Genomic DNA, 14,503 nt, shown 5'->3' on the forward strand with positions numbered 1-14,503 from the left:
AAATCATCCATCTCCAAAAGTTAGTTATGTGATCAAGCCGTAACTCGTCCAATATCGTGGACACGGCTATTCGAATAGGTTTTAACTCTGTAGAGGTGTATACTTTACCCACAAGTAGGGTACCGTAGTACGATCACCTTAGTGTCAGTGCGGATCCTATCAAAGCCATTACCGACCTTAGCTAAGACTGACTAGCTAATACAGAAGCAACCAAGGGGTTAATGGCCTACCAACGAGGTCTTAACCGGGACCTAAGCCACATAGACTTACTCATTCTCCATGATCTCCTGTTGCTCGCCAACTCTCCTGATGACTAACAGATTAGCTAGTGAGATTTATGCTAAGCCGTTGCCGCATACAACGGTCGAGCTAGTAGAGAAAATTTTTCAACAAGGTCGACCTCTCAACACCACATAACCTATGCAAAAAGTAAAGATGCAACGCCACGGTGGCTGAAAGGCAGCTTGGCCAACTTGCCAACGAATGCATCCACAATCCTCAATAAAATATTCAAGAGACAAGTCAAATAGCTTGCTCAGTTGGAACAATTGAGTTGAGTAGGCCTATGAACTTATCAATAACAGACTACTTCAACTTCTAACTCACCCATATCTTCTTCATAAAATCTAAGAATATATAATATCTCACCATAACTACGGGCGGTGGGTCGTACTGCAACCTTTCCATAAAATGGTAGCAATATGTGCCTATAATGCAACGGACTAAATGCGTTGCAATATGTGTGGTTTGTCACATATTGTCACAATTTCTTGCCAAACTTGACTAAAGTTAATTAGTTCGTCAAATTGTATGCCACACTTTTGATTTGCATAGGAGAATCTTGCGACACTATTTTAGTCACTAATATGTGCGACTGAGCTAGTAGAAGAGGAATCTTGCTATAATTTGTGGCTACAACCAAACAGATTGTATCAAAATCAACTAACCTTAGTGTGGCAAGGTTTGTTTAAAACCAAATAAGCCCTCCAACATAAATTCACATCACAAGATAAAAATATGTTACTTTGAATAAATATAAATATGTTTTAAATAAGATATTTTATTTTAGTATAAATTCATGTTTCACGCCATAGAAATGATTTTGTAAAAAAATTATGTTTTGGTACTAGCAATTTGGATAAAACAATGGCAATATTTTGTTCATGTTAGTATTAGAAAGTAGCCGTGCTATTTGCGCGGGCCATCTGCTAGTAAAATAGAACCGTACAGTCAGTTGATGCAACCATAATGAAGGCGGAACCAGCCGTGGAACGTGAACAAATGCACCTAATCCTTGCCGCCTTGATCGGTCTGAAAGTTACGTGACGGCACTGTCGTTAACTGCGGCGTCCTTCCGTAGCCCAATCAGTTATACCAGATCGATTGGCGGTTGCAGAGGAAAAAAAGGCTTGGGATCCAGGCCAAGCGATGCTGGTGGTTAGGTGGTCGGCGTCGCGGGACGCCTAGCTGGCTGACTCCGAGGCTTACGATGATTGCCAGCACCGAAACGGATCCATCGACGATCGATTGCGTTCTAGCAAGGGAAACCGTGATGTCGCCATTAGGTGGTGGGGGCTTAAACCTCGACTTCGTAGAGGTCTCTGGAGTGGATTACCTGACGTCTCAGAATTATGGCAAGGCGGGGCACCTGCCATTTCTTCCTGAGTTTACGCTGTGTCCCTGTCCTTGCTGGTGCTGTCTTTGGTTTGTTAGTTTCAGTGGGACTCTGTCTCGGAGAGGGAGAGGCAGAATGTCATGAGTTTGTGCAGACTACTTTTTTAATTGCTATATTCCGTTAATGTGCTTGCTGCGCAGTAGAGAAAGTAGAGGGAAAATGGGAAATGGTATGTAGGAATAGCAGCAGTGGCTAATCAATGCTTAACCACCCTTCTTTAACATAGCGCGAGTTATCTGGGACTAGCCAGTTAACATTTAGCACCCCAAAGTGCAAGCACATTAGTAAACTACTACCCATCTCTTGAACTAATTTATTTGTCCTAAACATTAGTTAAGAATAGAGTATGCCCTAATAACTGCTTAAGTACGTAATTAGTCATGCAACCCTTTTATATGGGTTCATTAAAAATTATAAAAGCAAACATCGTATTATATTATTGTAGTATCGAGAAGTAGCAGGAAACTAAAAGGTGCTTCACCTGGCAGTAGTTTTAAACTTCCTTAGCAACGCCTATGTTTCCCATTGCACTCAAACGCAGACGACGGAAAATGGTCCGCCTTTGACAGCCCAGACAGGCCCAATACGGACCGCTTCCGTCTTCAACTCTGATTCTTGCCCTTCAAATCCTGAGGGGATTTTTTCCCTCCTGCGCTGAGTTCACTTTTTTTTTTTACTGCCACGCCAACTGCCAAGTTAACAAAAAAGCTGAGCGCCGTCTCACGTTCCGTAATCCGCGACGATCAAATGTGATCGAAGATATAGGGAGATCGAAGATATAATTTTTTTTTGGAACTAACAAAGGAGCCCATAATACTTGTCGAAGAAGCGCGCACATCAGTGGAACTTTTGAATGGAAATCAGATCATGGACGAACACAGTATCACGATGTATATTGTTCGGCGGCGGCCTAGCAGTAGCACCACTGGAGCCTGCACCGGCCGCCGCCTCTCGGTGTCCGGTCTCCACGACTGCCGCGCAGCCTCCTCCGTCCCCCCTGCTCTGGACGGCGCGGGTCAGCGCACCACAGAGCCTCGCCGTCGCGCCGCGGGCGGGCACACGCAAGCCGACGACGACGCCGAGACCGCGTCCGCGTGCAGCCGGGCCCTGGACCCTGGTAGGTGGGTAGCACGGCCATCTCCAGTCCGCCGGCCGCGCCGCCCTCGCCCATCACCAGGTGACGCGCTGAGCTCGCACGCCATGAGCCTATGACCCGGCGAATGGACGACGTGGCGGTTGTGCCCAGCTCCCGGACGCGCATCGCCATTGCCTTTTTTAACTCGAGCTGCCGCCGAGCAGCTAGAGATCGATCTCGATGCAAGTGGCAGGAGTGCATTCGATCCGCAGCATGGTCCTGGTGCGCGCACATATGTGTCTCTGCCCGTGGGCCCAACCGGACGGCCGAAGTCAAAGTCCCAATGCCCAGACAGCTCCGCCAGAAAGCCAGAACACAAACATGTCAGACATGACGCGATTCCCCTTGAATCGATCAGGATTCAGGTCAGCCACTTGGGGAAAACCAGGCAGCCGCTTGCTGCCGGCGCGCCGCTTGGTTGTCGTCGGAAGAGGCAGCACAGCAGCATCACCATGGCACACGCACTGCCAATATACCATACCGACCGCACAGGGATATACTACAATAGGTGCATTCGGCACAGCGTGCACAACGTTTCAGCATCTACATTTTTTTTGTCACTTGCCATCGCTGAAGTTTTAGGAGATGAGCACTCAAGCTGCCGTGGGTTCAGAGCAGGTTTGAGATGAGGCGCCGCTTCAGGGTCCTGGAGGTGGACTGGTACGATCGGACCAGGAGCCCGGCACCGATGCCGACGCCTAGGCAGATGCCCAGGCCGATGCCGACGCCGACCCTCACCCCAGCGGTGAACCATGACATCTCGCTGTACTCCTCGTCGTCGTCAAGCCCTGCTGATTTCAGGTAGAGGCTGTCCTCGTCGTCCGCGTCTGGGTCGGGCTTGTAGCACCTGTACTCCGATTCCTGCACGCGACACGCAGAAGCGGTTCAGGTGTTTCAGTTCAGAGTGGATACGGAAATAAACTTCTCTGAATCCAAAGAATGACGAACGGAATGAAGGCAATGTGATCAGGATTCAGATTGTACAAAGCAATACTAATCGGCAGACAAAGATTGGGTCTTCTGTGATCAGAATCTGTCAATCAGATAACTACGCACCTGTGGTCCATGCTTCGGAGGCGTTTCTTTCATGTCTTCCGCCTGCTCGCCGCACTCCGGGATCGGGTCCATGAACGCCTTCACCTGGCGCCGCCTCCTGAACCGCAGCTGCATGGCCTTCGTGAACACGGTCGGCGTGCCCCGGGACACGCCGGCCACGTACACCTCCACCGCCGGCGGCTTCGCCTCCCTCCCACCACCGCCGCACCTCAGGAACCCCGACCCGCGCTGCGTCGCGACCTGGCACTTCATCACCCAGCTCTTCTTCCCCTCCGCATCGCACATCTCCAGGATCCCGACCAGGAGCCGCTCGTCCTTGCTTTGGACCTCGAACCGCACGCTGCCGGACATCCTGACGGACGCCGTGCTAACGAAGGTGGCCTCCTCCGACCTCGCGTCGACACGGTCGCGGCGGAGGGAGCACGTCACGGTGCTGCTGCCTTTGCCGCTGCTGACGCTTGGCTTCCGATCGGCGCCGCTTACTTCCAGGTCGGTGTCAGGGGTGAGCGGGATGTGAGTGAGGATGAGGGTGTCAGCCATGGACTCGTCGACCTCGCACCTGCTCACCCTCAGGTAGAAGATTCGCAGGGTCAGGCAAGACGACGGCTCCGGCATGGCCATAGCAGCTTCCGGCTCGGGAATTTCACCCATGCTTCAGAGAGAATTTCAGTCGCTGAGTTGTTCACATGAGGCGATAGGATTAGATTACAGTTTTGAACAATCAGGAATTGGGCATCGCAGAGTATTCCATCTGCACAAAAAAATATTGCAGTAATTAGATTGGCAGGATATATTAGTATTACAGGCACTGATCAGCGATTAACTGTGGTACGTAAATTGCGTCTCAACTTCAGGGGATAATGGATGAACATATCTACAAATTCGCAGGGAAACTGTCGGGAAATTCACATATTACAGATGAAACTCTAGCTAAACCTTGAGGTCGTCTGTGCAGATTAAAGATTTTTTCAGCCTTCTAACATGGGGCATGAAAGAAGACGAAGATGAAATCAAACTTGCCCTCAATATTAGGATCGGTGCCTCTAATTCCGGATGATTTCATACAGAAACCAGTGGAACAGTGAACTCTACATCCACAACTGCATAGACAACAAGCTCCCAGAAGAACAAAGAACAAGAAACGGATTTCCGATTGTGTGACAGAACTGTAACCACAGCCGCAGCCACAACTAAATGATGATACCTCTGTCCATAGTTTGAAATAGGAGAATTCAGCGGAGTAAAAGACCAGAGAGGGACAGAGTCATCAACTGCTTACCGGATTGAGCTCCGAAGTTGAGGGGAGCCTCCCTCCTTCAGTCCCTCTCGCGTCCAGTTCTTCAGTGTGATGGTAGGGTACAGGCCTGGCAGAGAATTTCTCTTCTACTACTTATATATCCAAGGGATTTTTTTTTGGGTGGAGTTGAGGACCCGGAAATCCCTCAACTGACACCTCACACAATGCACACCAGAGTCCAAAACCACTGCTTCATGCATGACAGCATAAAGTCCCTCTAGCTACCTAGGAGAAAAATATAGAAAAGCCCATGAGGAGAAAGAGAGCATTCTCCCGTTCCCAATTTCCCACCTCATAATAAAGAAGCGAATAAATTGTCAAACGTAACTGATTATCAAATTTTTAATGTGGATTTAATTCATACTAATGTTGTATATTGCAAGCCTTTTAAATGGGAAAAAAAACGAACGCGTCATATTCTCCTGAGATTCAAAATTTCAGCTGGATGTGTTGTTGTTTTAGATGTCTCAGAAGACTGCCGTCAGCAGTCATCCACGCAACACGCACACAAAAGAAATAGGACCGGTGAATTTAGGTGGTTGGGCAGCAAAGAGTATCCACTGCCTCCTTGTGACCAAGATCTCAAACTAGGTAGTGGCAGTCCCACTAGTCCACATCAAATATTGCCCACCACAAAGAATTTGTGACGGAAAATTATGCTCGCGAATTTCCACGACCAAGATTCAACAAGTCAAAATCAAACTTGTTAAAATCTGCCGGGGATAGGATGAAGGCCTATTGTTTTCCATAAGATCGGAGCCAATCTTGACAGCTTCCACAAAAATAAAGCATGACTTTGTTATCAAGAAGTTTGCCTAACATATAGATTGGCAACAAAAAAATGTGAAAGATCTTTTCGCGGTCATCTTTTGTTGGAGATATATGGGCTTGCTTGGTTCCAGCCTGGGTGGAGCCAGGCAGCTCGATCCAGCCCCAGGCGCTCGAAATCGAACGCCTGAAATCGCTGCCTGGTTCAGGCAGGTTTGCCAGGACCTCAACCAAAGAAGCCCATAGAGCCTCGCTTGCATATATGTTGGGTTCTTTGGGATTTTATTCGTGGATTTGCCGCACTACATTGTTGAAACGCATCATATCTAAAAGTGAAATAAATATAAATATTCTGTCAAGCATACTTACAGTCTAAAATTGTTACTAAACTGATACAAACAACTTGGGACTAAAATTATTTATCCAGCAAACTGAGAGTCCAAAACTGCTTCTAAATCATTACAAGGATCAAATAGACATAATTGATCCAAACAATTTAAAATAAATCATTTTACCGGGCACACCGTGAATCTAAAAATGCTACTAAATTGATATCAACATTTTGTAATATTGAAACGAACTTAAAGAATAAACACGTCCAACTACTAGTAAAACAAAACAAAAATTAATAAAAAAGAAACAAAATTGCTAACAATACTGACGCGCCAGGTAGGGGTCGAACCTACGACCTTCTGCTTAGGAAACAGACGCTCTATCCACTGAGCTACAAGCGCTTGCGATGATAATTTTTTCATTATATCCTTGATAGTCTAGTTTTCTATGATCCGCAATTACCCGTCGGTTTCCTCTGCTGACTAGCGCTCGCGATCTGATCGTTACTCTTCCAGGTACAGCCGCCGCCGCCTCGTCGTCGCCGGCCATGATTCAGGCGGTGATGGTGATCAGCACCCAGGCCAAGCCCCGCCTCCTCAAGTTCTACAATTTCCAGGTTCCGAGCCTCTCTTCTCTACAGTCAAACACTACTCCCCTCTCTTTCTTCACCAGCCGACAACTGCTCGGTCAATTTCCTCACCGAGATCAGGCACTGCTTCATTCACGGATCCTTTCGTGCTCAGTTGATTACTTTAGTGAATCGAATCTTTCCTTACCTTAATTCGTTTCCTCTTCCGGCTCATGGTTGCAGCCACCGGAGAAGCATCAGGACCTCGTCCGCGGTGTCTTCCAATGTACGTACGGTTCGCTTCCCCGATTCTTCCCCAAATTTGTATGGATGCTATTTTTGAGCTTTGGAGTCTCTTGTTGCAGTACTCTCAGCAAGGCCTGATAGTGTGAGCAATTTCGTCGAGGTCGATGCAATCTTTGGCCCGGTAATGACCAATATAGGAGTAAATCTTATGCAAATGCTAGCGATGGATATAAATAATTAGGTTTTAATTGATCGGAAGCCAATTGTTTTCCTTGGCTTTAAATATACAGATCGGTATCACAGTCATCTGTATGTAATCTAAACTGTGCTAACTGCTCAGTGGGTATGCAGATGTTGTAAAGTAAGTTTTCCATACTAGGTTTAGGATTTTTGTCCGAAGATCCCATCTAGGTTAAATTTTCTCATATTATCGACATCAAGTTGGTGAAGGTCAGAAAGGTTGATTCTATTCTTTGCGAGTTTCAGGGAACAAAAATGGTGTACAAGCATTTGGCTACACTGTACTTTGTTTTTGTCTTTGATAGCTCTGAGAATGAACTCGCCATGCTCGATCTCGTACAAGGTAACGTGGCTTATTGATGCTATTTTTTTAGTTTCAGTTACTAGAATTGACACTTGGACAGGTAATGTGTTATTGCCTAATAAAAGAGGAAGGCATTCTCATTTGCATAAGGAAACAAATCATATTCAGTGTGTTATCATGATATTCATCGGTTTGACTTGTCTTAGTACATAATCATTAACTATCTACTATGCTTGTTCCAGTATTCAAACATCCTTTCTTGTAATTTTCTATTCTGTATTTGCAATGCAATCTTTTTCTGTTGATAAGTACCTGTGATTGTGATGTAACTAGAGTGGCACGTTCTCAACATTCTTCTCTGTCCATCAATTATGTCTAGCTGCTAGAAAGTTCATCTTGTATCTCAGTGTCACATGGTAGCTATACTTAGGGGGGGGGGTGCTGCAACACCCCTTCAGCCCATGAAAAATCATGCAAATTTAGCCTAGTAGTCTTAAAGTTAGTACAAGTTTAACAGCTTTTAAAATGTAAAGTTAGCCCAATTATAAGAGAACCAGCGCTCCCTTTGGGCTAACCATTGCTTTGCCCCTGCTGTCATGAAAGATTTCTTTTGTCTAACTTCAACAAGGAGATTAATTACTCTACATGACCTTTGTTTTGTTCACAGTTTTTGTTGAAACGTTGGACAGATGCTTCAAGAATGTATGCGAGCTTGACATTGTATTTAACTTCAACAAGGTGCCATAAATCCTGTTGATTTGATCCTTTATTCTAGATAGTTCGCCTATAAAGGATGCATGGTTGTATTCCTGCTGAAGGTTCCATTTACCATCGATCCTTCATTTGCATATTGCATGCCATTGGGCAGCCAAGGTGGAATGCATAAGTGATAATCCATCAAAACTTTTCAAGATTAACTGGGTTATCTCTATTAAATTAGCCTTTTGATGCACAAGTCATCCACAGTGCAAATCCAAAAATCTCAGTATAGTAATGCCTGATTCCAATAATATCTGTTATGCAGAATAGCTACACTATTTGCTACCCATCTAGTTATCGTAATTGTAATTACACGATCATTATCTGACTTGAAGCATGTGGTATTAAGTCAGTCTAGTGGCCACAGAAGTTCGGCAATACCTGGACACCTTAAATACGAAGAGGTAACTTTTGCATCAGTACTTCAGAAAATACAGATAGGTTTCAAATGGCTGGTTTTCTCTTAGTACATGCCAGGAGTATGGATGACAATGGCCTGAAAGAAGAATAGCACTAGACAAGGAGGGCATCTGTAAGGGAGAGGCCTTGGTTAGGCAGAGGAATAGACTTGAGATGCACAGGGAAACTTTTTTGTTCCATTGCTTTCGTGGTTCTAAATTGCACACATCTTTATGTAGAGGGCAATCAGAAACCTATAAGATCAGCTTACAATAGACAGAAACAATCTAACCATGGAGTTGAATCTGTATTTAAGTAATAAATTCAAAACTAGGAAACCTGCTGCCTACCGATTATGACTGCTGTCTTTCCCCTTAATTTGCCACCTTTCAGTTGCGCAGAACTTGAAAAAAGAAATATAATGGGCCAGGTTAGTGGAGCATAATTTCAGGCCTTCACAAGAGGAGGAAATATAATTTTGTTTGTACGCTGATATTGGTAGTTAATCCTTAGTACAAAAGGAGCGCTACGCCAAAATTCGTCTCCTTAGCACTGGACCCATGGATGTATATGGTGCTGGTTTTCCTTTGTTTCCCGCATTCTGCACTCTGCAGTGCCCAAAATGAATGATACTTTGACTTGTATGTATAGAAATGCTCAATTGTAAGACAAAATACCTAATAATTCATTTCATCGGCCTTGCATTTCTTCTAGTTCCTTTCATATTGATGTCTTGTACTACTTACACCCGTTCTTCTTTGGCTCATACTAATATCTGATGATGCAGCTGCACACAATTTTGGATGAGATGATTCTTGGGGGACAGGTAATCGAAACAAGTTCTGAGCAAATAATGAAGTCTGTGGAAGAGATTGCAAGGTTCTACCCTTTGCCTCACCGCTCCATATATACGTGCACTCTTAATTAGTCTAATTATGACAGCATTGTCCATTACTTGACGCAGGCTGGAGAAACAATCTAGCACAACCAGCCTCATACCCAAGTCGATTTCAGAACGTTTCAGCCGTTAAGCTTTCACTCGCTTCCAGGTCTGAACATTTACTGTGTGAGCAGAACTGCAAAAGACATTCGATTGGCACTCAAGATTACCTTCAGTTTGCTGCAGTTCTCTAAAGACCTGATTGTCTGGACATTTGTACTGTCATCGAGTCATTGTAGACGGGCCGAGCTGTATGCCTGTAGCCTGAATGGCATGTTCAGTCTAATACTATCTTCTTACACTGATTGTCTGAATGTGCTTTCTGAGCTTCAGACATCATGCCTGTAGCAATATAGAGAGTTAGCTGGTTTCTCACTTGCCTCATGATTTCAGCTGTATGAGCTCAGGTCGATGTGAAATTTTTGGACGAGATGTTGGCCACTCATAGATGTAAATCTGCCTTGTGCTTCATTTTATTTCTTGTTTCCTCTGTGGTAATATGACAGTTGTCTGAATTTTGATCAATGTAAATCCATCAGCGTTCTTAATTAAGAAAGGAGGACCGATTAGCTGCTGTAAGTGTAAATCTAACTCAATAATCAGCCATAATTCTTATATGCCAATATAAAGAGAAACCGTGCAATCTGATCCCTAGCCATAATTCTTATATCCCAATTACGTGCAAATGGAAATTCCCTAGCCATCTGATCCATTGCATCCAACGGCTGATATTTTATTCATGTCCGTCCACAATAATCAATAATAACGTGTCCTAAACGTGTATATTCGAATTTCAGTTACTAGGTTAGACATATATGGTCACAACTCGCAAGCATATTTCTCTTGTTCACCATTTACAGCAGAACTGGATCGAGGCTTCCAGCCGGCACTTCCCGATCCCCATGAGCGTTCCCAAGCCGCGGCCGCCGACGGCGGCGGAGGTGGTGGGCCGGCTCAAGGACGACGGCGACTTCGACGCCCTTCGCCGCGCCATCGTTCGGAAGGTCAAAGACAACGTAAGCTTCCCCTCAAACGCCCGATCCCCCAAATCCTTTACCCTAAGGTTTTGCGGTTTCGTTGTTCCTAGTCCCTAATCCTGCGCGGTGGAACTTTGATGCGTGTATGCCACTACATTTCACTGAATTCTCCGGTGGATCACTCATCGCCGTTACTTGATTCGCTGCTGTGTTGTTTGCTTGTAAGAGATTGGGATGGGTGGTCCGGAGATTAGGGTTTCGTCCGTTTGGTCCCCTGTAGACCTACAGCGATTACGAGACTCTGTAGGGATCATTTTAGATCGAGCCCTGGTCCAGGCTGGAATGGATGCTGTGGAGAATTTCTACAGAAGTCTGGTGAGATTGAAAGTTTTGGCTAGTGGGTTTAGTATGGCAGGAAGCATTTTCAGGGGTACTTGAGTTAGACATAGATCCTTTTGCATCACGTCTTGTTTGGGTGAACCGTAGTGTGAGTTCTGGTGTTAGTTTCTTGGATAGGAAGGTTGTTTCTGTGGGAAAATTGAAGGTTCAATCACGAGAGGATCTTCACATGCATATGCATTTTTTTCCCTTAGCTGTGTTTCAATACCTTAGGTATGTGAAATTTGGCGCGCAAGAAAGGCAAACATGCTTTGTGCCAAGCCACCATAAGACCGATGTTTTCCTTTTTGTCGTATTAGCATTGTGGAAACATTTCAGCCTGCCACTCCAACACGTGCGGTGGTTTTGCGATGCAGCATTAATTATGACTATAAATGGAGTGGATATTTGAATAATCCGTTGCTAGCGAGTGCCATGCCAAAGATGGTTACAATTGATTGGAGCTAGTGATGAGTAACGGTTAAATATTTTTATGAGCTTTTCACATTGAGCTGATGGTCTTGACTCTTGACATTCTGGCTTGACCTTGTCGGGCTGCTGCAATGTGGTTGAGTAGAGATAAATACTCAAATCAGTAGCCTCAGTAATCCATGTGTCATGTAACTGCATTGCCAATGCTGGAGGGCACCAATTGTTCTGAGTCATATGTCAGAGCTCTTGCCCTTGGGGGAATATTCGATACACCTCTGGTGATGTTGCATAATTAGCATTACCCGCTCATCTATTGATATATAAATGTGAGAGACAGTAATCTGTATATTGTTTTCTCATAAACACATGTTGTCAGCATGATTTGCTTTATTATTTATGATTCGCTTCTGGCCAGCCAGGGTTTTGTGCTCCCCTGCCTTAGAACAAAGCCAGGGAAGCGGGAGGCGTCTCTCTTGCCTTGGCCAAGTTTTGTTTATTATTATTCATGAGCTGTGCTGATTACCAATTACTCAATTTCATTTTAAATTTTGTTCCAGTGTTACAATCTATCTGATGAAAATGCCCTCTTCATAGTGACTTTATTTATGCAAGCTTCACCATAGAAGTTCTCTTGTATTAGAAGCATGGACTGTCTTTCTTTCTTTTCTTTTTTGAGGCCCGAAGGGTATATTACTGAGTTCGCTACGTATAGTCATTTTGACCATGTTATTAATGCGCATCTGATAGATTTCCTGTGATCACACCTTAATTACAGTTCTTGTATTGTATCACTTGTCTCTTGGGCAATTTGAAATATGCTTGACAATCTGTTTCACCATGCTAGATGGGTGTATAACCTCTTGCATGGTCAGCATCTTGTTCAGTAGATGTAGATTGAAAACTGCAATGCAGTAACATATCGTTGTTCATCAGATCTGGTATTAACGATGTATACTAATATAAGTTGATGGCATGCTATCTTTCTTTGCAGGAGGTGCTACGCAACCAAATCATCTCAGAGGTAAAACAGTCAGTGGTACTACAAGAAGATGGATCTGAGAAGTTAAAATTAAAAGACCTTTCTGATGCAATTTATAAAGATATTGGGTAAGTTGAGCCACATCTTTGTAAAAGCTTTCAAATGTTATCACTTCTTAAATGTCCACAATATATATTGATTACTAACTCAACTTGTTGCTACACTGCTCTTCCATATCAGGAGAAAAGTTATGGGTCAAATATCAGATGAGGTATGGAATGTCATTCAATCCAATGAAACTGATATAAGGGGAACCGTAGAAGCTGTCTACAACAGGATACTGAACCCTGAAAAGGCCCCTGAGCCTTCTTCCAAGAAGCTGAAGACGAAAGGCAAAGAGCAACAAGTTTCGCCAGCGAAAACACCAACACCAACCACTGTTGCAGGCGAAGCGGAAGATGATGATCTGTCGGAACCTCCAGGTTTTGGTTTCAGAGATAATCAGCGCAATAACATTGCAGCAGCAGCGCAGAAACAGCAGTCACCGCCAAATTTGGAAAATCATAATGAAGGGAAGCCAAATGGAGGTGAACCTGTTGCTGTGGGAGGCCCAGCAGGTGATGATGATGATGATGATGATGGTCCTCAGGTGCCCCCTGGATTCGGCTAATGCAGCTTGCAAGCTTAAATGACAGTGCAGTTGTTTCTTGTTGTCAGCAATGTACAAGAAGGGAAATGCCTTTTAGTTCCTGTTGACAAGAAGAGACAGACTGTTCGCTTCAGCTTATCAGCCGGCTTATCAGCCACCAAACAGTATTTTTCTCTCACAACAAATCAGTCGTTTCAGCCGGCTTATAAGTCCAGCCGAACAGGCCAAGAAATGCTTTAGCTTGTGTTTGCGGCTCGAGAGGTGAGCAGTTGAAATGAATCTTGAGTCCTGAAACCTGTGTTATGGTGGTAAGTCTGTGCGGCCCTGGGATAAATGTTGGCAGATATGTTGGTGGTTGACAAAGTTTCCATTCTGTGCGCGGTTTCAATGTTTCAGTTCGCGCGCTTCTTTCTTCTTGAGTTAAATATGATAGTTGTTTGCTTCCTGTACATATATTCCAAAGCGGAGAGCCCATGGCAATATTCCAAAGCGGAGAGCCCATGTGCCATGGGATGCCGTTGCGGCCCATGGGCTAATTTCGGGCGACTCCAAACAAATTGTATATATATGTTCTTCAGAATTCCCATGCTATACATGCAAATTCATCTAGATTCACATAAGTCGCTAATGGCTATATTATTCGACGTTTGCCAATTCCATACAAGGTTGTCCAGTTTTGAATTTTTCTCTCTCTCTGAAGTTCATGGTTCGAGCATTTGAATTCGGGACCACGTCCATGAAGTAAACAAACAAGTTTTCATGATGGATTTGAATTGAATCGTCTTTCTTTCGGGTAGTACAAAAAACATTGCGGTATCAGAGCAACAATACCGTGCCAGAGCCAGACTGGCCAAACAAAACAAGCACCGTACACACCTAGCATTCAGCTCTGCATCACCCACATCAGCGACTCAAAAGCTCATTCTGTCAGAAACTCTTCACCTGAGCTCAGAGCTCGTCGTGACACCGGGGCAGGCGCTCCAACACGAATCATCGCACAGCTGCAGCCGGACACGAACGCATCATTGATCCTAGAGCCCTAGCGCCACCGCCAAGCCTGCCGCGACGACGACAAGCAGCCGGTACATCCATCTCGAGTCTCCTGTGCGTGACGTGCCTCGCGTCGTAGGCATAGGCTTCGAGCGAGCCCTAGCCGCGCCGATTGGAAGCTGGCCATTGGCGGCGCGTGAGCTCTCGAGCATAGCTCGGAACCAGGGGCACGCTACGCCGGAGCCGCGGTGCTAGGCGCTAATGCTGCTTTGCTCTCTTCTTTCTGTGCACCACTGGGAACTGGCTAGCTGTTCCAGCCTCCACTCTCCAGTGCCTGGATTATTCCTCCTGTTCCCGTCAGAATTGCCTGCACTATAG

At 45.1% G+C, this 14,503-nt stretch overlaps 3 protein-coding genes and 1 non-coding gene across 4 annotated transcripts; 2 read left to right on the top strand and 2 right to left on the bottom strand.

Annotated features, from left to right (window-relative positions):
• Nucleotides 1–3,134: 3,134 nt before the first annotated feature.
• LOC117835995 (uncharacterized protein At1g01500) lies at nucleotides 3,135–5,300 on the bottom strand. The gene is made up of 3 exons (XM_034715341.2): nucleotides 5,146–5,300; nucleotides 3,867–4,617; nucleotides 3,135–3,671 (listed from the first exon to the last, which is right to left on the bottom strand). The coding sequence occupies exons 2-3, from the start codon at nucleotides 4,515–4,517 to the stop codon at nucleotides 3,420–3,422; spliced, it is 903 nt and encodes a 300-aa protein (XP_034571232.1). The 5' UTR covers nucleotides 4,518–4,617; nucleotides 5,146–5,300; the 3' UTR covers nucleotides 3,135–3,419.
• A 1,292-nt stretch (nucleotides 5,301–6,592) lies between these two features.
• Nucleotides 6,593–6,665, bottom strand: TRNAR-CCU (transfer RNA arginine (anticodon CCU)). Its single transcript has one exon. It is a non-coding gene; the product is annotated as a tRNA-Arg (tRNA).
• LOC117838774 (AP-3 complex subunit sigma) lies at nucleotides 6,649–10,196 on the top strand. The gene is made up of 7 exons (XM_034718929.2): nucleotides 6,649–6,880; nucleotides 7,076–7,118; nucleotides 7,198–7,259; nucleotides 7,565–7,661; nucleotides 8,290–8,360; nucleotides 9,568–9,659; nucleotides 9,745–10,196. Exons 1-7 carry the CDS (start codon nucleotides 6,812–6,814, stop codon nucleotides 9,809–9,811), a joined length of 501 nt encoding a protein of 166 aa, XP_034574820.1. The 5' UTR covers nucleotides 6,649–6,811; the 3' UTR covers nucleotides 9,812–10,196.
• A 324-nt stretch (nucleotides 10,197–10,520) lies between these two features.
• LOC117838773 (uncharacterized) lies at nucleotides 10,521–13,584 on the top strand. Its single transcript, XM_034718928.2, has 3 exons — nucleotides 10,521–10,736; nucleotides 12,499–12,614; nucleotides 12,727–13,584. Exons 1-3 carry the CDS (start codon nucleotides 10,536–10,538, stop codon nucleotides 13,154–13,156), a joined length of 747 nt encoding a protein of 248 aa, XP_034574819.1. The 5' UTR covers nucleotides 10,521–10,535; the 3' UTR covers nucleotides 13,157–13,584.
• Nucleotides 13,585–14,503: the final 919 nt, after the last annotated feature.

Source organism: Setaria viridis, chromosome 9 (genome assembly GCF_005286985.2).
Source record: "Setaria viridis chromosome 9, Setaria_viridis_v4.0, whole genome shotgun sequence".
NCBI classification, from domain to species: Eukaryota; Viridiplantae; Streptophyta; class Magnoliopsida; order Poales; family Poaceae; genus Setaria; species Setaria viridis.

Bases quoted from the DNA above. Each gene is read 5' to 3' on its own strand.
- LOC117838773 (XM_034718928.2), top strand. From the start codon at position 10,536: ATGGTCACAACTCGCAAGCATATTTCTCTTGTTCACCATTTACAGCAG. The intron at 10,737-12,498 runs GTAAGCTTCCCC...CTTTCTTTGCAG, and splicing joins TTCGGAAGGTCAAAGACAAC to GAGGTGCTACGCAACCAAAT. The intron at 12,615-12,726 runs GTAAGTTGAGCC...CTTCCATATCAG, and splicing joins GCAATTTATAAAGATATTGG to GAGAAAAGTTATGGGTCAAA.
- LOC117835995 (XM_034715341.2), bottom strand. From the start codon at position 4,517: ATGGGTGAAATTCCCGAGCCGGAAGCTGCTATGGCCATGCCGGAGCCG. The intron at 3,672-3,866 runs GTGCGTAGTTAT...TGTCGCGTGCAG, and splicing joins CTCCGAAGCATGGACCACAG to GAATCGGAGTACAGGTGCTA.
- LOC117838774 (XM_034718929.2), top strand. From the start codon at position 6,812: ATGATTCAGGCGGTGATGGTGATCAGCACCCAGGCCAAGCCCCGCCTC. The intron at 7,662-8,289 runs GTAACGTGGCTT...TTTTGTTCACAG, and splicing joins CATGCTCGATCTCGTACAAG to TTTTTGTTGAAACGTTGGAC. The intron at 9,660-9,744 runs GTTCTACCCTTT...TACTTGACGCAG, and splicing joins TCTGTGGAAGAGATTGCAAG to GCTGGAGAAACAATCTAGCA.